This window comes from Ursus maritimus, unplaced genomic scaffold (genome assembly GCF_017311325.1).
Source record: "Ursus maritimus isolate PB19 unplaced genomic scaffold, ASM1731132v1 scaffold_23, whole genome shotgun sequence".
In the NCBI taxonomy this organism is placed as follows: domain Eukaryota; kingdom Metazoa; phylum Chordata; class Mammalia; order Carnivora; family Ursidae; genus Ursus; species Ursus maritimus.
Window position 1 is genome coordinate 6,966,407 of NW_024424786.1, and position 21,335 is coordinate 6,987,741.

General features: G+C 39.2%; 1 protein-coding gene across 3 annotated transcripts in view; it reads left to right on the plus strand.

The window, feature by feature from the left end:
* Positions 1-20,096, plus strand: part of GTF2H1 (general transcription factor IIH subunit 1) — a 37,014-nt gene extending 16,918 nt beyond the window's left edge. For all 3 annotated transcript variants that reach the window (XM_008686926.2, XM_008686925.2, XM_008686927.2), the window contains 8 exons: positions 3,150-3,277; positions 3,386-3,473; positions 7,128-7,216; positions 7,597-7,714; positions 11,719-11,809; positions 12,266-12,381; positions 13,820-13,912; positions 19,080-20,096. In XM_008686926.2, the coding sequence (XP_008685148.1) occupies positions 3,150-3,277; positions 3,386-3,473; positions 7,128-7,216; positions 7,597-7,714; positions 11,719-11,809; positions 12,266-12,381; positions 13,820-13,912; positions 19,080-19,166 (810 nt within the window). In that variant the 3' untranslated portion in view covers positions 19,167-20,096. The remainder of the gene's footprint in view (positions 1-3,149; positions 3,278-3,385; positions 3,474-7,127; positions 7,217-7,596; positions 7,715-11,718; positions 11,810-12,265; positions 12,382-13,819; positions 13,913-19,079) is intronic.
* The last annotated feature ends 1,239 nt before the right edge of the window (positions 20,097-21,335 follow it).

Genomic DNA, 21,335 nt, shown 5'->3' on the forward strand with positions numbered 1-21,335 from the left:
AATTTGAGCCCCATTTTGGGTGTAGATTACTCAAATAAAATTTTTTTAACTTTAAAAAAAAAATGATGGTATATTACACATATTCATGTGTGACTTTGTTCTTCACTTTGCCTATTATCACTGTCAGTTCAAGCTAAACCATAGTTGTTAAGAGCGTAGACTGTAAAGCCAAACTACCTGGCTTAGACTCTGACTTTTTTTTTTTTTTTTTAACATTTCTAAGCCCAGTTTTCTTATAAAATGAGGTTGATAGTACTGACCTTAGCGGGCGGTAGGAAAATTGAGGAGATGTTGGTTAAGGGTACCAACTTGCCACCAGCAGATGAATAAGTTCTAGAGATCTAATGCACAGCGTATAGTCAACAATGCTGTGTTATAAACTTCAGAGTTGCTGTATCTTAGTCATCCTTACCACAGAACAGGAAATGATAATTACATGGCATGACAGAGATGTCAGCTTTAGGGTAATCATATTGCAATATATAAATACCAAGTTAACACATTTTATACGTTCAGCTTATGAAATGTTAATGTGTCAATTGTATCTCAGTGGAAAAAATGCAATACAGAAAAGATGTTGACTTTATAGGATTGCTACAAGAGTAGAAGAGTGTGGTACGCAGTGAGGGCTCAACAAATAGTAGGTGTTACCATTATTTATGTTTTTTAGTGCCTGCCCAGTATTCCGTTGTATGGAAATGTAAATATTTATATAACCAATCCCCTTAATAGAAATGTTGGGTGATTCAGTTTTTCCTTTGGTGCCTCTCTTTCCTCTGTCATCCTCTAGCTGTTGTTAACTGTCCCATGATGTGGCCTCGGGCCACCTTCAGGATACATCGTCTTCACTCCGTTGCTTTAAATACTAATATGTAATGATGAATCCCAGGTAGCGCTGGTCTCTTTGACCCCAGAACTCCAAAATTATACATCCACCTGCTTACTTGCTATCTTCCCTTGGATACTTCACAGACACCTTGGCATAGATGCACAAAGTGGAGCCTTTTATTCCTCTCTTAAACCTATTTCTTCCTGGGTCTTCCCTGTCTCAAAAAAAAAAAAAAAAAAATTACCATTGGAACGCCTCAGCGGCTCGGTCGTTTAAGCATCTGCCTTCAGCTCAGGTCATGATCTTGGGGTCCTGGGATCGAGTCCCATGTCGGGCTCCCTGCTCAGTGGGGAGTCTGCTTCTCCTTCTCCCTCTGCCTGCCTGTCCCCCCGCCCACCGCTTATGTGCATGTGCCCACACTCCCATTCTCTCTCTCTCTCTGAAATAAATAAAAACTTAAAAAAAAAAAAAATTACCATGGACTTAGTTGCTCAGGCCAAAACCTGGAATTCTCCTTGCTTCCTCCCCTTCCTTCGCCTCCAACACTCAGCTCATCAGCAAGTCCTCTATAACACATCTCTGATTTGTCCACATCTGTCCGTCTCCACCTTCCACCCTCTCCCTGTTACTAGGCTACTGCCGTGTTTGTCTTGGTTGTTTTCATTAGCTTCCTAATTCATACTCCTGTTTCCACTTTTGTTTCCTATAGTTACTTTCCTCTAGCAGGAAGGTATAAATCAGATCTTGATAGTTTCCTGTGCAAAACTCTTTAATGGATTCTCATTGAACTTAAAATCAAAACTGCTGCAAGGCTCTTCTTGATTTGGCCTCTGCCTGCTTCTACCTCAGTTTGGGCCACTTACACTCATTCATGCTCTAGATATCTAGATATAAATTTCCTATGCTGCATTTTTTAAGAATTAATCTTTATTCCCTTCTAATGTCTTATAAAATATTTTGAAGAAAATGTATAAGTTTGCTGAAGCATCTTTTTCAGGTGTTACCACTTCATATAGGTTATTTGCAAGAAAAAAAGTACTATTCATTTGAGATAAAGACATTATTAACTCCACTTTGTTAGGGATTAGTCCTTTCCCCTTCTCCCTCTCTGCCTTACCAGTGTCATTACTGAGAAAGAATGTTCACCAGTCCATCCCCAGTGATTGTCACCTTCTCTTTTCAAAATGACTAGCTGGAGTTAGACGTGTGGTCATTCATAATGTAACAGACTGATCCTAGATTAATTATGATCTCTTCCCTGTAGAGGGCTTTTAAAATTCCTTTTATTGTTTCATTTCCGTTTTTAAAAGACCATAGTGGGGCTTCTATTGGAAGGGAGGTGTGTGATATATAGATAGTTCTGTTCTAAGACTTAGAGGAAAATGTTCTTCCTTTGAATTTGTATTGGCTACTTCCTCTCTTGTAGCACATAGAAGTCTTAACTATGTGTACTGACTTACAGCCCAGCACCCTACTAACTTGTATTCTGGGTCCTTTGGCACAGGTCTTAACAACTTTCTGTCCATAAGGCCCAGCACAAACTCAGTACATGTTTGAAAATACCTGTTTCTCCAATATCTCATTTTACAGAGCTTGGAAAAATTGACTACCCTTGCTTAGACTAATACTTAAAAAGTTATAAAGCCAGAATTTGAATCCATATTTATGTGACTCCAAAGTCCATGCTTTTTTTCACTGTATTCTGTTTCTTCATTTAATATTTTGCTAACTATATCTAAAACTGCTCTTTAAAAAAATTCACAGTTTGGGGCACCTGGCTGACTCAGTCAGTAGAGCATGCAACTCTTGATCTCAGGGTTATTAAGTTTGATTCCCCAGATTGGGTGTAGAGATGACTTGAAATCTTTTTTTAAAAAGTACGCAGTCTTAAGTTTTTCGTTGTTGTTTTTTTAAGATTTTATTTATTCGAGAGAGGAAGAAAGAGCACCAGCAGGGGGGAGGGGCAGAGGGAAAGGGAGAAGCAGACTCCTCCCTGAGCAGGGAGCCTGATGCAGAGCTCCATCCCAGGACCCTGGGATCATGACCTGAGCTGAAGGCAGACACTTAACCGACTGACCCACCCAGGCACCCCAAAATGCACAGCGTAAGATTAAGATTATTTTTGTGATGTCAGAAGGAGCATATTGTATTTTTATGTGTATGTAACTTTTTAAATATTTATCTGTAAAAATTGAGTAATGCTTAGAATTAATATAGTCCCATCATCCAGAAAATTTTTTCAGCTAAGCATCTCTCTCGTAATGGATAAGAAAACCAGAACTTTATTTTGATTTTTAATCTTCCAAATTGTTTCTCATAGGGCTATGGCATCTCTTCCGTGCCATCTACTTCTAATTCTAAATCCATAAAGGAGAATAGTAATGCTGCCATCATCAAGAGGTTTAACCATCACAGTGCCATGGTCCTGGCAGCAGGTCTCAGGAAACAGTTAAGTATACATGCAAAAGTGCAGTAACTGGGCTTTTTAAGGTAGCCAGATGGAGTTGTGTTGTTGTTCTGCTTGTGATTTTTAACATTTTCCCCCTTTGTTTTAAGAGAAGCACAAAATGAACAAAATGGTGAGCCCAGCAGCATCGATGGAAATTCTGGAGATGCAGATTGCTTCCAGCCAGCAGTCAAAAGGGTATGGGTAAAAAGTTCAGAAGGTTTAGAGCTCAGGTTTCTCCAGATACCTTGTATAACTGCTAGAATTTTATGTTAATCCTTGACGATTTCAAATGACCCTGTTCTTCTGACCAAGACATTAAGCATTTGGCATGAATTATAGAACGTTTTAAAGAATACTTTCTCGGTTTTAACTTGCCAGCCAGCTTTCCATGCACTCTTGTCTATTAACTGTTCTTATTGGTTTTGTTCTCTTTTTTCCTTCACATGTACACATACACACATATTGACATACAGTTTGTGTTCTGGGCAAGAGTATTCAACAAAGGCAATATGACAGGAAGAAAAACTAAAGGTTTGTGTATATGATTTTAAAAGATAGGACTGGGGCCTCGTGTTAAACCTAGCATTTCAGAGTTAGAAATGTGTTCTTATTAAATATCGAAGAAATCATTTGGGGCTGTGGGGAAATATGGACAGAATTATCTACTTCCATATTTCTTTCCTTGAATCTTTGCCAAGCTACTCTACCTCTCAGTTTTTTTCAAGTTCCTCCCCAATTATAAAAACATACGATAGAATTTTCTTAGAGGGCAATCAGGCAATATGTATTAAAACTTTAAAGTCTGTGCCCTTAATTCCATTTTTGGGACGGCATTATATTTTGAACAGTTATTTAAAAAGGAAAAGATGTGCAGATGTTTAGACACAAATACTCATTACAGTGTTATGAAATAGCAGACATTCTAATAATAGTGTCTGTGGTATGTTCATACAATAGAGATTGGTGCAGCCATGAATAATTTAAAAAGGATTAATGACATACTGAATTAAAAAGAGTTCACATATACCATAACAGTAGTTTAGTTCATAAAAAATTAAATTCAAGAAACCAGGGGCACCTGGGTGCGGCACCTGGATGACTCAGTGGGTTGAGTGTCTGCCTTAGGCTCAGGTCATGATCTCCCGGGATCATGAGCCCTGCATGAGGCTCCCTGCTCAGTGGGGGAGTCTGTTTCTCCCTCTGCCCCTCACCCCACTCTCATGCTCTCTCTCACACGCTCTCTCTCAAATAAATCTTTTAAAAAATAAATTCAAGAAACCTTGAGTTGCTGAATATATTAGGGGGTAGGAAACAAAAACGAGTAAGAGTTCTTATCCTCAAAGAGTTCAGTGTCTATAGGGAAGACGAAATCAAGTTCTTCCCAAAATAAAACTTGAAGTATAGTTACTGTTATTTATAGTAGGAATCAAAGAAAATAAAAATTCATGAATTAAATAAATGAAAAAGCTCACAGAACACATACTATGTGATACAATTTCACATATTAAAAAAAGTTCATAAACTTTTTAAAAACGCCTTCAAAAGAATACACTAAATGGTTATCTTTCCGTAAAGGAATCACAGATGAGTCTTACACTCTAGTTCATGTTTCTGTAACTTAATGTTTCTACAGGCTTATCCACTTTCAAAATTAACAAAGCCGGGGTGCCTGGGTGGCTCAGTCAGTTAAGCATCTGCCTTTGGCTCAGGTTGTGATTCTGGGGTCCTGGGATTGAGCCCTGCATTGGGCTCCCCACTCAGTGGGGTGTCTGCTTCTCGCTGTCCCTCTGAACCTTCCCCTTTTCTCATGCTCTCACTTTCTCTTTCTCTCTCTCAGATGAAAAATTAAAAAATCTTCAACAAAGCTAGTAAGATTTTTTTTTCTTTTTAAGTTTTTATTTAAATTCTAGTTAGCATATGGTTCGATATTAGTTTTCAGGTGTACAGTATTTGTTTTTAAAGATTATATTCATTTATTTGAGAGAGCATGAGCGGGGGTGGGGAAGTGGAGAAGACTTCCCTGCTGAGCAGGGAGCCCAACATAGGGCTCAATCCCAGGACCCCTAGATCACGACCTGCGCCAGAGGCAGCCACTTAACTGACTGAGCCACCCAGGCACCGCTACAACTTAGTGATTCAGTACTTACATACTGCATTACCTGGTGACCATCACAAGTGCAGTCCTTTAAAAAATATTTATGGGTTGAATAAATATTTTTTTTCTGACTAAGAAAAGTAAAACTAAAATGAAAGTTACAGAGAGGAGTTTAAGATGAAATCTAGGAAATGATGCTTTTCTTTGCAATACTGTGCACTAAGTACATTTGATTCGTGATAATTAAAGACGTGTCAAAAATCATGGTTTGTGTGAATTTTCACAAGTTTCAATAATAAATGCTGGTTCTAGACGTTCTTTCAAATCACTAGTTTGAAATAGTCTGATGTGTGTTCTACAGAAGAGTTTTATAGAATGAGAGATTCAGAAGTAATAATAGAGTCCTTAATTTTATGGAGTTTCCAGTTAGGTATGAGAGGTCACCGAATGAGGCCTTGGCAGAAGTGTAGGATTTGGGTTATGGGAGGTTAGGTTAAGGACATGACTTAGGTAAGGAACAGCAGGGGTAGAAATGCACTTGATCTTATGTGAAAAGTAATAAAGATTAGATTTTGGTATGCCTTGAAGTTGGTAGAAAGGTGGTGGAGAGTTGAGAAAGTAGTAAAAAAATTCGCCTCGGTAAAGTGGGAGACTGATGAATGGTGTTACTCTGGATTTTGTACTATGATCAGCTCTGTTCCTATACAAGGGGACTATTCAAACTGTCCATATAGGGGCAATTTCAATACTAAGTTTTCAGGTTGATCTTTTTTGAGAGGATCTTTTTTTTTTTTTTTAAGATTTTATTTATTTATTTGACAGCGAGAGAGGGAACACAAGCAGGGGGAGTGGGAGAGGAAGAAGCAGGCTCTCAGCAGAAGAGCCTGATGTGGGGCTCGATCCCATAACGCCAGGATCACGCCCTGAGCCGAAGGCAGACGCTTAACGACTGCGCCACCCAGGCGCCCCTGAGAGGATCTTTTTTGAGAGAGATTTAATAACCAAAACGTTTTGATCCTACTCTTGGTAGCTACGGATGAGGGTTGACCAGATGAATTTCATAGCTACATAAGGGATGAAATATTGTAGAATTACTTTCACAAATGGCCATGTAGATTGCTTTCTTATGTCTTTTATAATTAACATAGGCTATAGAAATTTAGCAGTCTTCTGCTAGCACAGGAGAAAACAGGTTAGTAGAACAGAAGCAAACCCAAATACATGGAGGAATTAAATAAACATGATAAACACGGTAATTCAGAATCCATAGGAAACGACAGATTATTCTACAAATGGTGTTAGGAGGACTGATTAATAAAAAGAAACTGTGATTCCTTATTCCAAAATAAATACTAAGTGGATCAAAGATTTAAGCAAATAATTAATCGACAGAAGAATAAGCAATAAGGGAATAATTAAAACCAAACAACAACAAATGAGAAGAAAAAGTATTTGCAACACATACGATAAATTGGTCCTACTTCTTTGGGGGAAGAATAGTAAAATACACCATTTTCACCTGCCAGACTATTAAAAACTAGAAGTTCAGTAATACTTAAGATGGTCACAGTGTAGGAAAACAGGTACTCTGTAAGTGGTTGGTGAGAAAATGAGTTCAGCCAGTTGTAGAGTGGTCATGTCTAGGAATCGAAGTTCATAGTGGGAAGACTTCTTTACTCTCTGTACTTTTTCAGTCATGTTTTATTTTTGTGAGGAAAAGCTAACCATAAAAAGTGCTGTGTTGATAATTACAGGCAAAGTTACAAGAGTCCATTGAATATGAAGACTTGGGGAAAAATAATTCCATAAAAACGATTGCACTAAACCTCAAGAAGTCAGATAGGTGAGTTTGGTTAATACTAACTTAAGGCACAACAGTTATATAACACAAATCACTGCAGACTATATTCTGCAAGTATATATAGCTCTCAAGTTTTAATACCATAAGATACGGTATCCTTTTTCCCTTGAAAATTTACTTTGTGCATTTCAGAAAAGGATGCTTAAGTGAGCAGATGCAAGATAAAAATGTGATTCTCTGTGCTGTTTTCTTATTGCCCCTATAGCAATTAAGTTATTTTACTCAAATCTGTTTAAATGTATTATTTTTTTTTGCTTTGGAGATAATGTTACATAGAGACTCCTAAAATATTTGAAGGACAAATGTTGAGTGCCTTTATTCTGTGTGATGAGTAATTTCTTTCTTTTTTTGCTAATCTTCAGGTATTATCATGGTCCAACTCCAATCCAGTCACTACAGTATGCAACGAGTCAGGACATTATTAATTCTTTTCAAAGTATTAGGCAAGAAATGGAAGCTTATACACCCAGATTAACTCAGGTAGGTGACTCATACTGTTTGAAAAGCAGAATTCCTGTAGTTCTTTCCTCAGTCTATGAGCACAACCATATTGAACTATATATGCTCTTTTAATTGGGTTTAAAGACCTATTTCTGCAAATAAATTGGGGAAAAAATCAAGAGATAGGGGGAAAAAGGCATTTGGATTATTCCAGAAGTTATCTGAAGTTAAGATGATAATGGAAAATAGATGAGTTTTGTGATTGCTAATTTTTTTCCTTCCACATACACTGTTATTGGGAAAATTTCCCAGATTTCCAAAAAACTTCTGGACATCACTGTCCAGATATTCTGTATGACCTCAAACTAGAATATATAAAATTGAGCTTATTATCTGGTCTTTATTTTTCCTTGCTGTTACTCATACTTATTGTTTTTTTAAAGATTTTATTTACTTAATTGTTAGAGCACAGGCAGAGGGAGAAGCAGACTCCCGCTGAGCAGGGAGCCCAATGTGAGACTCGATCCCAGGACTCTGGGATCATGACTTGAGCCAAAGGCAGATGGTTAACTGACTGAGCCACCAAGGAGTCCCTCTTTTTCATACTTAAATTGATCAGGAACTTCCGTCCATTCTTCAGGATTTCTTGACTCCTTGGTTTAGGCAAACCTGATCAGTTTTCCACAATGCCACTATAAGTTATCTTTCTAGAAACAGAAATTTAATCTTATCACCCTGCAGCTTAAATCTTTTACTGCCCCCTTTCATTGTCTGAATGCCTTTGTCTGGTGCACCAGTGCCTTTACGGTTGGTCTGGCCCTAATCCCGGCCGTATCTCCTCCATTCCCTTCCACACACAACCGAGAGTCTTCTCTCCAGCCTAACACACTAAACTACCTAGAAAACGGAGAAAGCATTCTCTCTTCTTAGAGTGCCCTAAGCCTGTTTCTGCCCCTGAGGACCTAATGATTATCCAAAACTCAGCTGAAATTTCATTGTCTCTGTAAAGCAATCCTCAAATCCTCAATATTCCCAGTAACAAGTTTGGGGGGCGGGGGTCTGTTTTCATAAACCCTGAGGCAGAGTTTATACATGTCTTATAGCGCTTGTCACGTATTGGAACTTACTGTGATTTACTCTTTATTTTGAAATCTCAGATTTATAGAAAGTTGCAAAAAAAAATTTCTGGATCATTTTGAGAGTAGAAACTTTGAAATATTTCGGTTTGTATTTTTTGTATTTTCTAAAACGAGATTTTCTCATAAATTACACAGCATAATTACAAAATTGTAAGTTAACATTGATAAAGCATTATTATCCATCCTTTAGGTCTTAACACAAATTTTACCAGTTGTACCACCAGTGTCCCTTAACAGCAAAGAAAACTTTTTTTTTGGTCCAGCATCCAGTTCAGGTTCATAAGTTGCATTTAGTTCTCATGTCTTTTTAGTCTCCTTTCAGATGGAATCATTTTTCAATCTTTGTCTTTCATGATCTTGATATTTGAGTAAAAGCCAGTTTTTTGTAAAATGCCCTCAAGTTGAGTTTCTCTAATGTTTCCTCATGATTGGATTCTTGTTACAGATTTTTGTCAGTAATACCACAGACGTGATGTGTCATCCTCAGTGTGTCATTTCAGGAAGCACAGATTTATTTTTCCTAACTCCTGATCATTTGGGTAAAGTAGTATCTACCTGGTTTCTCCACCAGAAAGTTACTATTTTTCCCTTTGTAATGAGTTATCTTGAGAGATACTTTAAAGACTGTGTAAATATTATACTTCTTATCAAACTTTTACCCATTAGTTTTTTAGAATCCATTGGTGATTCTTACCAGAAACAATTACTACCATGGTGGTGGTTAAGTGGTGATTTTTTTTTTCTTTAAGAGAGAGAGAGCAAGTGCACAAGCAGTTTGAAGGGTAGGGGGAAAGAATCTTGAGCATACAGCCTGACGGAGAGCTCGATCTCACGACCCGGAAGGCATGACCTGAGCTGAAGTTGAGAGTCTTCTCAACTTCTCGACTTCTTGACCCAACCACCCGAGCCAACCAGATGCCGCAAGTGGTGATTTTCTAATTCCATCACCCCTTCTACTTCTGTCATTCGACACTGCTAAGACGAGGAGCTTCCCCTTCCTTCTTATGTATTTATTTATATCAGAATGGATTCACGGGTTCTTACGTTTTTCTGTGGGTTATCAACTGTTACTGTTTTTTTGTTAAACCAAGGTGTGATTTACATAGAGTGAAATACCTTTTATAGTCTCCTGCAAATTTTAATAAACATAAACAGTTGTGTAGCCACTGGCACAATCAAGTAACAAAGCAGTTTTGTCACCCCCAGAAATGTACCCAGTAATTTGCAATTAGACCCTTCCCAGGCCCCTCACACTGGCTCCTGTATCTTTCTGATGATGTCGTCATCAATTTTTGAGTACCTTACATTAGGGAACAGAGAGATAGATGTTCTAGCTTCATCTTATGCTTTCCCCACTCCAGCCACACAGTCTTTAGTGCTGGGTATATTTAGAAACCACGATCTGGGGGTGCCTGGGTGGCTCAGTTAGTTAGGCGTCTCACTCTTGATTTCAGCTGGGGTCATGGTATCAGGGTTGTGAGATCGAGCCCCACGTCGGGCTCTGCACTCAGCATGGAGTCTGCTTGAGATTCTCTCTCTGTGTAGAATAAATAAATCCTTAAAAAAAAGAGAAAAGAAACCAAGACATGGGTGCAGTGTACTTAGCTGTTGGAGTATCATTTGCTGCTGGTGTTATTGTCCCCTCCACAGGCAGAGCTGAGAAATATATTTATGTATATATATGCACACGTAATAGATTTAGGATTATTTGACTACTTTTTTCTTTCTGGAATATAATTGTCCAACATCTGGCCCTTGGCCCCAAGTAGACCATCCTAACTTTTTTAAGCTGGAATCAATCTTAGATATATAAATTCTTGCCCACACCTACTCTGCATCCCAAAAATGATTTCATATCTGAGACACAATATAAATTGAGTCAAGAAGGCCCGAAAAGTTTTCTGTCGTCGGTGCAGCCCGTGGCTACTCAGCAAACTCAGCTTCTGGTTCTGACACATCATACTATTTCTGACAAACAGAAATAGGAATAGCATGAACTCCCATGTTCCCTTGACTCATGGTTGTCATGTCCAGTACCTTTACACCAAATTGAAAATTTGTTTTCGTCCAGTCCATATACACATGGATTTCTACTTACAAAACATCATTAAAAAGCCTCAGACTGGGGTACCTGGGTGGCTCAGGTGGTTGAACATCTGCCTTCGGCTCAGGTCTGCCAGTCTTGGGGTCCTGGGATTAAGCCCCATGTTGGGCTCCTGGCTTGGCAGGGAGTCTGTTTCTCCCTCTCCTGCCTCTCCCACTGCTTGTGCTCTCTCTCTGTCTCTTCTCTCAAATGAATAAATATAATCTTAAAAAAAAAAAAGAAAAAAAGAAAAGCCTTAGCCATACTAACCCTGCATTTGAGTTAGTCACTGAATGATTTGTTCCTCTGTTAGGCAGTCACTGAATAGATAGGTCAATTATTTCCCTAACTGTTGATACTGATACAGTGGGGATTATGTTTTTTCCCCTTTTGGCTAGGTGTATTCGCTTCCTTAGAAAATGGCAAATGATCTATTTCTGCTCTGTTGAGGGTTCCCCCCCCCCCCAGCTGCCAGCAGGTTCACATGTTAACATGTTGTTTTACTTGCTTTCTTAAACTCAGTTTTACCTTCAGTGGTTGGAGTTCACAAGTTGAGTTGGCGCTTAAGAAAGGGCTTTACTAGGCAAAAGTATGAGTTTTGAGGTCTAGAGACTTGCCTAGTATTGCTGGAAGACTGGTAGGTATTTTGTTTGTGTGGACACTGTGTTTCTGGCCTCATACAAAGTCATTCACTCGGGCTGCTATAAATTACATATTGTTATTCAGGAATAAAGGTGTGTTGAATATTTTGCTGTAAAACTGAAATGTAAGTGATATGATGGGAAGAGGAAAACCACCTTCTGTGTCTTCATTTCTTTTAGGTTCTCTCAAGTAGCGCTGCCAGTAGTACGATCACAACACTGTCACCTGGAGGAGCACTTATGCAGGGAGGGACCCAGCAAGCCATAAACCGTATGTGCCGGGCCACTTTGTCACTCACATGCGCTCTGAAGAGCGAGTTGGGAGAAGTGCTAAAGTACTTAGATTGGTTTTTCTTTGGAGCGTTTCCGGAACTTCTGTTTTTATGCATATAGATCCTGAGATCTATTTAGACAAGAGCTTAGGTTTCATAAGTATCATAATATTACAAACAGTGGTAGATTGCTGGTCTCCTTATATCATACTGAAAGCTTTTTTCTTTACTTTCCGACCTCTTAGAATAAAGGGAAACCTGAAACTTGCTCCAAAGTCTCAGGGAATTTAAATTCTAAGATCTGTTAGCCACAAAATCATTAACTTATCTCAGGGTAGCACATCCTGGTTTGGCATCGGCAAAGTACACATGTTCAGATTTATTCTGTGAGTGGTCGTTCTTTCAGAGACTATACGTATGTGGAAATAATTTTTATTCTGTTCTTTCTTCTGCAGAGATGGTGCCAAATGATATTCAGTCTGAATTGAAACACCTTTATGTGGCTGTTGGGGAACTTCTACGGCACTTCTGGTCCTGCTTTCCTGTTAATACGCCATTCCTAGAAGAAAAGGTGAGAATTGATTCCAAACACAGCCAGCTCTGTGGTAGTGTGACTTAGCGAAGTGTTATTTTGAAATTAGAAAATTGTATTACTTACCATGTGCTAGACGCTCGGATAGCTACTTGCATACGTTAATTTAAGCCTACAGCATCTTAATGGAGTAGGTACTGAAGCCCATTTTATAGATGAAGAAACTTGAGATCCTGACCAGTTCTATAACTTAGGATTATACATCTTAAAACTTGTGTCTAGCTGTAAGCCACTAGGAGCAATTGAAGAACAGAGACCCAAAACAAGTTACATCAGTAAAATTATTTATTTGGTATATTTTTTAGAGGTAATGAAATGCAAACTGAGATTGACAACAAATATAGCACTAGCTGTTTAACACTAAAACCCTTTTAACCAATTAAAGGACAGTTGACAAGTGGGAAAATATTTATAATACTAATAGTAATAGTTTATATAGATAGCTCTTTTAGACAACCGTTAAGAGAAAGGTTAAATAACCCATTAAAAATAATAGGCAAGAGACTTTTAACGGGCACATCACTAAAGAATGAAGCTGGCTCAGTAAACCTAAGAGGAAATTTTCATACTCACTAGTATTCAAATAAATTATCTTTAAAGATACAGTGAAAGGGGGGCACCTGGGTAGCGCAGTCGTTAAAGCTGCTGCCTTCGGCTCAGGGCGTGATCCCGGCGTTCCGGGATCGAGTCCCACATCGGGCTCCTCCATTGGGAGCCTGCTTCTTCCTCTCCCACTCCCCTGCTGTGTTCCCTCTCTCGCTGGCTGTCTCTCTGTCACATAAATAAATAAAATCTTAAAAAAAAAAAAAAAAAAGGTACAGTGAAAGAGCATTTTTTTAATCCATGGTTTTTAAAAGAACAAAAATTTAAAATAATCACTGATGGCCAGGTTACTAGGAGTCCCTTCTTCCATTACTCATACTACCTTTTTTAAAAATGCTTTGACCCAGAAATTCGATATTTAGGAATTTAACCTAAGGGAATAATTAAGAATATTTAGCAGTAGAGATGTTCCTCTACCACTGTCTGAAAGAAAATGTAGAAGTGACCTAACTATCTACCAGAAGGGGTTTTATTAAGAAGTGTTTGCTCTGCATACATTGAAATACAATGTATCCATTTTAAATGATGGCTTAGGTGAGTATTTAATGACTGAAAGATGTTCACATTAAATAAGTGAAGTTTTAAAACAGTATAATAAATGTGTTTATACACATACACAAAAAACATCCAGAGGGATATGCATTATTAATGAACCAAGGTGTTGATGAATCACTGAGTGGTGGTAGATATTGCTTCTCTGCCTGAGACCAATTAATCTTTTTTTTTTTTTTTAAGTAACCTTGTGTTTTTCTCTTGCTGCCTGTAGGTTCTTTGAGATTTCTCTGTAATTTATTATTTCTGTCATCTTTTGTAGGTAGTAAAAATGAAAAGTAATTTGGAACGATTTCAAGTTACGAAGCTCTGTCCATTCCAAGAAAAAATTCGGAGACAGTATTTAAGCACAAATGTAAGTCAACAATGTGATTTTGGCCTGATTCTCTTTCTCTGTGTTGCAAGATAATGAAATTAACATGTGAATAAGTAGATACATTTGGGGTTTTGGGTTTTTTTTGCTGAGAGTTATGATTTTTTTTTTTTAGGTTTTTTTTTTTTTTTTTTTTTTAGTAATCTCTACACACAGTGTGGAGTTCTCATTCACGACCCCGAGATCAAGAGTGGCATGCTCTTCCAACTGAGCCAGCCAGGCGCCCCTCACAGCACTATTTTTTAAATGCAAAATGTATCATACGTTCAGAAGAGTGTATAAAATACCTAACACTTTTTAAAACAATAAAACAAGTATTTACCCACAAATCATCAGAAGAAATGGAACAGTACCAGTTCCCTGGCCAGTTGCCTGCCCCTCCTTGACACTCTTGCTAGGCCAGGACTAACCCCAGCATTTACAATAATCAGCTCCATGGGGTTGGTTGGTTTGTTTACTTAAAACACTCCGTGTCCGTTGTGGGGCTTGAACTCAACCCCAAATCAAGAATTGCGTGCTCTACCAACTGAGCCAGCCTGGTGCCCCAGTCATCTCCGTGCTTTGTTTTATAGATTTAGAACCTGTGTGTATGTTCCTAGAAAATTACTGTTTTGAAAACCCGAGGAGCAAGCACAAACCTAACCCTGCAGAGGCAGGCGGAACCGCTCCTCTGGAACAGTAAACCTCACAGGTGCTGCCTCCAGCCTCCCCGATGGCGCACCGCAGAGGCACGGCTGTGTGTGAGGTAGCGAGTGAACAGTGTCACTCCGTGCCCAGGATTTTTAACATTGTTTTTAATACAAGGCTAGAGCAACTGCTCGAGACCGGTTTTCCTATCTGTTCTGCAATCTTCTGGGACGACCGGGAAGGAAGAGTATATACAAGTTTAGGATTTAGTATTTCCGTAAGTAGGTTAATCAAAAGGAGGAGTTACACAAGCGAAAGCTTCAAATTCTTCGTCAGTAAGGTTTTTGGTGTTTATTCCCTAAAAGTTCTAAGTGGTTTTTCTCAAAATAACAGTAGAACTTATAATCAGAAAAGAAGCCTGAAGTACCTTCCTGCGTGAGCAAGGACAACGCAGGTTTCAGGTCAGGTGCCTTGACTGGAACCGCCCCGAGCACTGTGGTCAAAAGGATTCCGAGGCCATGTGCACGCATTACCTCAAAGATGTTGCAGGTTTGGTTCCAGACCACCACAGTGAAGTGATTCAAGTGAATTTTTCTGTTTCCCAGTGCATATAAAATTTACGTTTACACTCTCCTGTAGTCTGAAGTGTGTGATAGTTACATCTTCAAAAAATAATGTACATCCTTTTTTTTTTTTTAAGATTTTTATTTGAGAAACCGTGAGGATGAGTACAAGTGGGGAGGAGAGGGAGAAGCAGGCTCCCTGCTGAGCAGGGAGCCCCATGTGGGGCTTGATTCTGGGACCCCAAGATCACAGCCTTAGCCGAAGGCCCTCAACCAACTGAGGCACTCCCGTACATCCCTTAATTTTAAAAAAGTTTATGGCTAAAATTGCTATCCACCTGAGCTTTCAGAGAGTCATAATCTTTTTGCTGGTGGAGGGTCTTACCTCTATGTTGGTGGCTGCTTAAGGTTGGGGTGGCTGTGGCAATTTCTTAAAATAAGACAACAGTGAAGTTTGCCCCATCAGTTGACTCTTCTTTTTGTGAACAATTTCTCTGTAGCATGCGATGTTGTGTCTTAGCATTTCACCCATATTAGAACTTCTTCAGAGTCAGCCTTCTCAAACCCTGCTGCTGCTTTATCAACTAAGTTTGTGTAATATTCTGAATCCCCTGTTGTCATTTCAACAATCTTCACAGCATCTTCACCAGGGGTAGATTCCATCTCAAGAAACTACTGTCTTTGCTCATCCTTGAGAAACGATTCCTCATCCATTCAAGTTTTATTATGAGATGGCAGTCATTCAGTCACGTGTTCAGGCTCCACTTCTAATTCTAGTTCTCTTACTGTTTCCACCACCCTGCAGTTACTTCCTCCATTGAAGTCTTGAACCATTCAAAATTAACCATGAGGGTTGGAATCAACTTCTTCCAAATTCCTGTTCATGTTGATATTTTGACCTCCTCCCATGAATCACGAATGTTCTTAATGGCATCTAGACTGGTGAATCCTTTCCAGAAGGTTTTTATTTTACTTTGCCTAGATCCCTCAGAGGAGTCCCTATCTATGGCAGCTATAGCCTTAAGAATTGTATTTCTTAAATAATAAGACTAGAAGTCAAAATTTCTCAACTCATGGGCAACAGAATGAATGTTGGGTTAGCAGGCATGGAAACAACATTCATCTCGTACCTCACCATCGGAGCTCTTGGGTGACCAGGTACATTGTCAATGAGCAGTAATATTTTGAAAGGAATCTTTTTCTGAGTAGGTCTCAACAGTGGGCTTAGTATTCACTAAACCATGTTATAAATAGGTGCGCTGTCATCCAGGCTTTGTTGTTCCAGCTAGAGAGCACAGGCAGAGGAGATTTAGCATGATTCTTAACAGCCTTAGGATAATCGAGTGGTAAGTGAGCATTGGCTAAAATTTAAAGTCACCAGCTGCATTAGCTCCTAATAAGGGAATCAGCCTGTCCGTTGACGTTTTGAAGCCTGACATTGACTTCTCTCCAGCTATGAAAGTCCTGGATGGCATCTTCCAATAGAAGGCTTTTTGTCTATATTGAAAATCTGTTGGTTAGTGTAGCTGCATTCATTCATTAACTCAGCTACAACTGGATAACTTGCCGCACCTTATACATCAGCGCTTGCTGCTTCACCTTGCACTTCTGTGTTACGGAGCCTGCTTCTTTCCCTAAACCTCATGACCCAACTTCTGCCGGCTTTGGGCTTTCTTCTGCAGCTTCTTCATTTCTCTCGGCCTTCACAGAACTGAAGGGAGTTAGGGCCTTCCTCTACACTAGGCTTTGGCTAAAGGCAATGTTGTGGCTAATTTGAGCTTCTGTCCAGACCACTAAAAATTCATACCACAGTAAGGCTGTTTTGCTTTCTTTTCTTTCTTTCTTTCTTTTTTTTTTTTAATTTTTATTATTTTTTTCAAGATTTTATTTATTTATTTGATAGAGACAGCGGGAGAGGGAACACAAGCAGGGGGAGTGGGAGAGAGAGAAGCAGGCTTCCCACTGAGCAAGGAGCCTGATGCAGGGCTTGATCCCTGATCATGAACTGAGCCAAAGGCAGATGCCCAATGACTGAGCCACCCAGGCACCCCGGCTGTTTTGCTTTCTTACCATTCCTTCGTATATTCACTGGAATAACACTTAATTTTTTTCAAGAACTTTTCCTTTGCATTCACAACTTGGCTAACAGGCACAGTGAGGCTTAGCTTTCAGCCTGTCTCAGCTTTCAACGCACCTTCCTCACTAAACTTCATCATTTCTAGCTTTTGATTTAAAGTGTGAGATATGTGACTCTTCCTTTCACTTGAATACTTAGAGGCCATTGTAGGGTTATTAATTAGCCTAGTTTCAGTATTGTGTGTCCGTGAGTAGGGAGTCCCGAGGAGAGGGGGAGAGAGGGGGGAACAGCCAGTCAGTGGAGCAGTCAGACACACATTTATCTTAGAGTCATGGTTGGTGGTGCCCCCCCAAAAATAATTGCAGAAACATCCAAGTCACACTGGTCACAGATTACCATAACAATATTATAATAATAATGAAAAAGTTTGAAATGTTCCAAGAATTACCAAAATGTGGGGTGCCTGGGTGGCTCAGTTAGTTAAGCATCTGCCTTCAGCTCAGGTCGTGATCCCAGCCAGGGTCCTGGGATCGAGTCTTCATTAGGCTCCCTGCTCAGTGGAGAGCCTGATGCCCCCCTCCCCCCCGTTACTCCCTCCCTCTCTCTCTCTCTCTGTCAAATAAATAAAAGTCTTCAAAAAAAAAAAAAAAATTACCAAAATGTGACACAGAGACACAGAGTGAGCAAATGCTGCTGAGAAAATGGCACTGATAGACTCGATCAGTGCAGTGTTGCCACAGATCTTCAGTTGGTTTAAAAAAAAAAAAAAGGTACACTGAGAAGCACGATAAAGTGCGTAATAAAACAAGGTATGCCTGTACAACCTTACATGAGGATATGGCATTCATCTCCTCATTGGCACTATGGAACGACTGGTGCCCATCAAGCAAAATAAATGATTTTTATATACTTTCCAGACAAAACTAAATAACACAAAACCTCGTCCCCCCATAATAATAATAGATGGGGTAAATAAGAGTGTTTTAAGTCATTGACATGCTAAAAGGATTTAGGACTTCCTGTCCCTGTCCACATACTGCCAGAACTGACTTGCAAACTTTGCAGGACATTACTTCCCACCACATAAACACTGTCCGTCTCCAAAGAAACATATTGTGAAGACATTCTCCTTCAGGAGTCTTTATCAACTTAGATCAGTTGTGGCCCTTTTGACTGCTAGTTATATCCATGACAAGGGTAAAATCTTTTTCTACTCAAGATACATAGTCCTGACCTAAGATATGACATAATACTTACGTGAAGCATTGACACCGTTTAGATTTTCTTTAATCTACTGAGTTATATTGAAATTCCATAACATTGGAGCTGGAAAAGACCATAAAAAACTTAGAAAAGTGCTTCAACAAGATTGGCTGTGCAGCAAAATTAGCTCCAGGAGCTTTTGAACATCAAAGATTCCAGATCTCATCCCACACCTGCTACATCAGAATCTTCAGGAGAGTAAGGCATTTTTCAAATGTTCTGTAAAATAATATTGATGCCCCTATCCTGGCCTTAGTCAACAGACTAATGTTTAAATCTAGAACTCATCAAATTCGTACACCTCCTTCATTTGACAGAAGAACCTGAGGCCTAGAGCCCAGTTTCAGCTTCCATGTTGTCCTATAGCTGGTTAATGACAGCACAGACACTACGACCCAGACAGAGCAGGTGAATTTCCAGCCTCTGTCCTACCATCTCTTACCTTTTATACAGAACGTGTCTGAAAATACCTTCACAGAGGGCTTGCAGGTTGCTCGTTGGGGTAATACAAACGAGCTTGGGACCTGCACTCGGCAGTATGTGCCAGATCTGGATCGGAAGCGTGAACTTCCCCAGCCTTTGCCCAGTTACTGCTTAAGTGTCTTGCCGTGTTTTTCAGTTGGTAAGTCACATAGAAGAGATGCTCCAGACAGCCTACAACAAGCTCCACAAGTGGCAGTCACGGCGTCTGATGAAGAAAACGTGAAGTGTCTGTGGCTCTCACAGGTTTTGTGAAATTAAGAGAACTGTGACCTGCAGTGACTCTGGAAACCTGGCCTGAGACACGCCCATGATCACACAGAAGTGACAAACATCTGCACCATGCCAACTCTCAGAGCTGATGCTGTTGTACTTGCACATTGTGAACTGACGAAAGGAACTGTGACTGAACTCAAAGCTGGGGAGGTAAATTAAGGCAGAACCAAAATGAGCTAAGTTGCAGATACATATATGTATATGTATATATACACATATATATATGTATATTTTAAAGAGACACTGTTTACTGCAGTTACTCAGGAACTGCTTTTGATCACATTAAGCTGCTTTCAGAAATTTAAAAAAAAAAAAACTTTTTAAAAGGGTGCATTGATAAAATCTGAGGTTTGTTTTTTTTTTTTCTTTGTAAATTTTTTTTCCTAAGTTTATGGCACAGGGTACACCTTAAGTATTTCTCCTCCATCCTCCACTTGGATCCTCAAGCTGTACTGAATTCTAGTTACATCAGCGAGTTAAGAGAGTACTTTAAAGTAAAGCAGAAGGAGACTGTTGCTCAACCATCAGGAAACAGTTCTAGTCAGAAGACATCGTTGGTCCTGTGTTTCCTACGGAAATAAGAAACAATAAATGTTGCACTGAATGTTTGTGGTTTGGAGTCCCTAAATGATTAAGAGGGAACATATTTGCAGAAAGTTGCGTGGGGTTTTTTTATGCAGAATTTTGTCAGAAGACAATGGCGCTGCATGTTTTTCTTTGAGTGCAAATGTACATTGCTAAGATTTTTTTTTTTAAGATGGCATGTGCTTTGAAAAGAGGAAATTGCATTTTTAAGAGTTTAAAAATCTTACGAGTGAGAAATATAAGAAATCTTACTTATTTTCACCTCTTTAGAGAAAAATAAAAGATGTTTCTCATATCTCCTTTTCTCCAGTATCTGACTGTTACTGTCCTTGGCGAATCGATAATCATTGCATAGTGACTGAAAAGCCTAAATGCAAAAAAAAAGAAAAGATACATTTTTGTTTCTGGAATCATGCCATATTTTGTTACTAGTAGGATCAACTCACTGTTTATCTAAGAGTTTAGATGTCTTATATTAAAAATTACAGAAAAAAGTAAAACTTTTAATAGATACTCTTTTAAGGTAAGACATCTCGTGGTTTCTCATATTATATTTACTGGGGTGGGCCATTCACTCTTTCTTAAAGCCATTGTACAAGCTGGTTGTCCTTCCTTTTTTTCTTGCTTTTTAAAAAAAATTTTTTTATTGAAAGTATAGTTGACATAGAATGTTATCTTCGTTTCAGGTGTGCAACATAGTGATTCAGCAACTCTACATTGTTATGCTCTGTGTTCACAAGTGTAGCTGCCATCTGTCACCATTTATTACAGTACCATTGACTATATTCCGTATCCTGTACCTTCTGTCCCAGTGACTGATTGATTCCATAATTGGAAACTCTGATTATCTTTCATATAATGGCTACAACAAGCCCAAAACCTGGACTTTGGTAAAAGAAAAGGGGTAACATCCCTTTCGGCTTCAGTCTTCCCATTTCTCCTCCAGATCGGTCTAGTAATGGTGTAATCTCTTAAACCGTACAGTTTTCCCGCGTGCTTTTCAAGTGTATTATCACTATAACTACTCAGAGCAATAGCGATGGAGCAGCAGGTAGGAGAACGTTCGAAATAGAAAAGTACGTCTGTGGGGAAAGGCAGTTGTAAACGAATGCTCTGTGGAATGCTGTGTTAAAGATTCAGTGATCGATGTACTGCAGACTGAAAAAAGAAACTATTTCGGGGAACTGGGTAGGCTTTACTAAAGAGGTATTGTTTTAGCTAAGCCTTGCAAGGTTGAATAGGGAAAAGCATGATGAAGGTGTGAGGGCTTGGAAAAAGGCCCCAGTGTGTTCGATTGGAGGGTTGGGAGTGACAAGTACGTGACTGGGAAGTCAGTGTAATTCAGGTTGTGAATGGCTTTGTATGCCAAGGTAAGAAATTCAGGCCTTACCTTTAGGCATGGGTTATGTCAGTGAAAATTTTGAGTTAAGTTGTTTTTATGAGGGTTGGTTGGTTGGTTGGTTTTAGTTAGAAAGTCTGGCAGTTAGGAAGGCCAAACCCCTAAAAGGCTTTTGGAACAATCCAGACTGAAAAC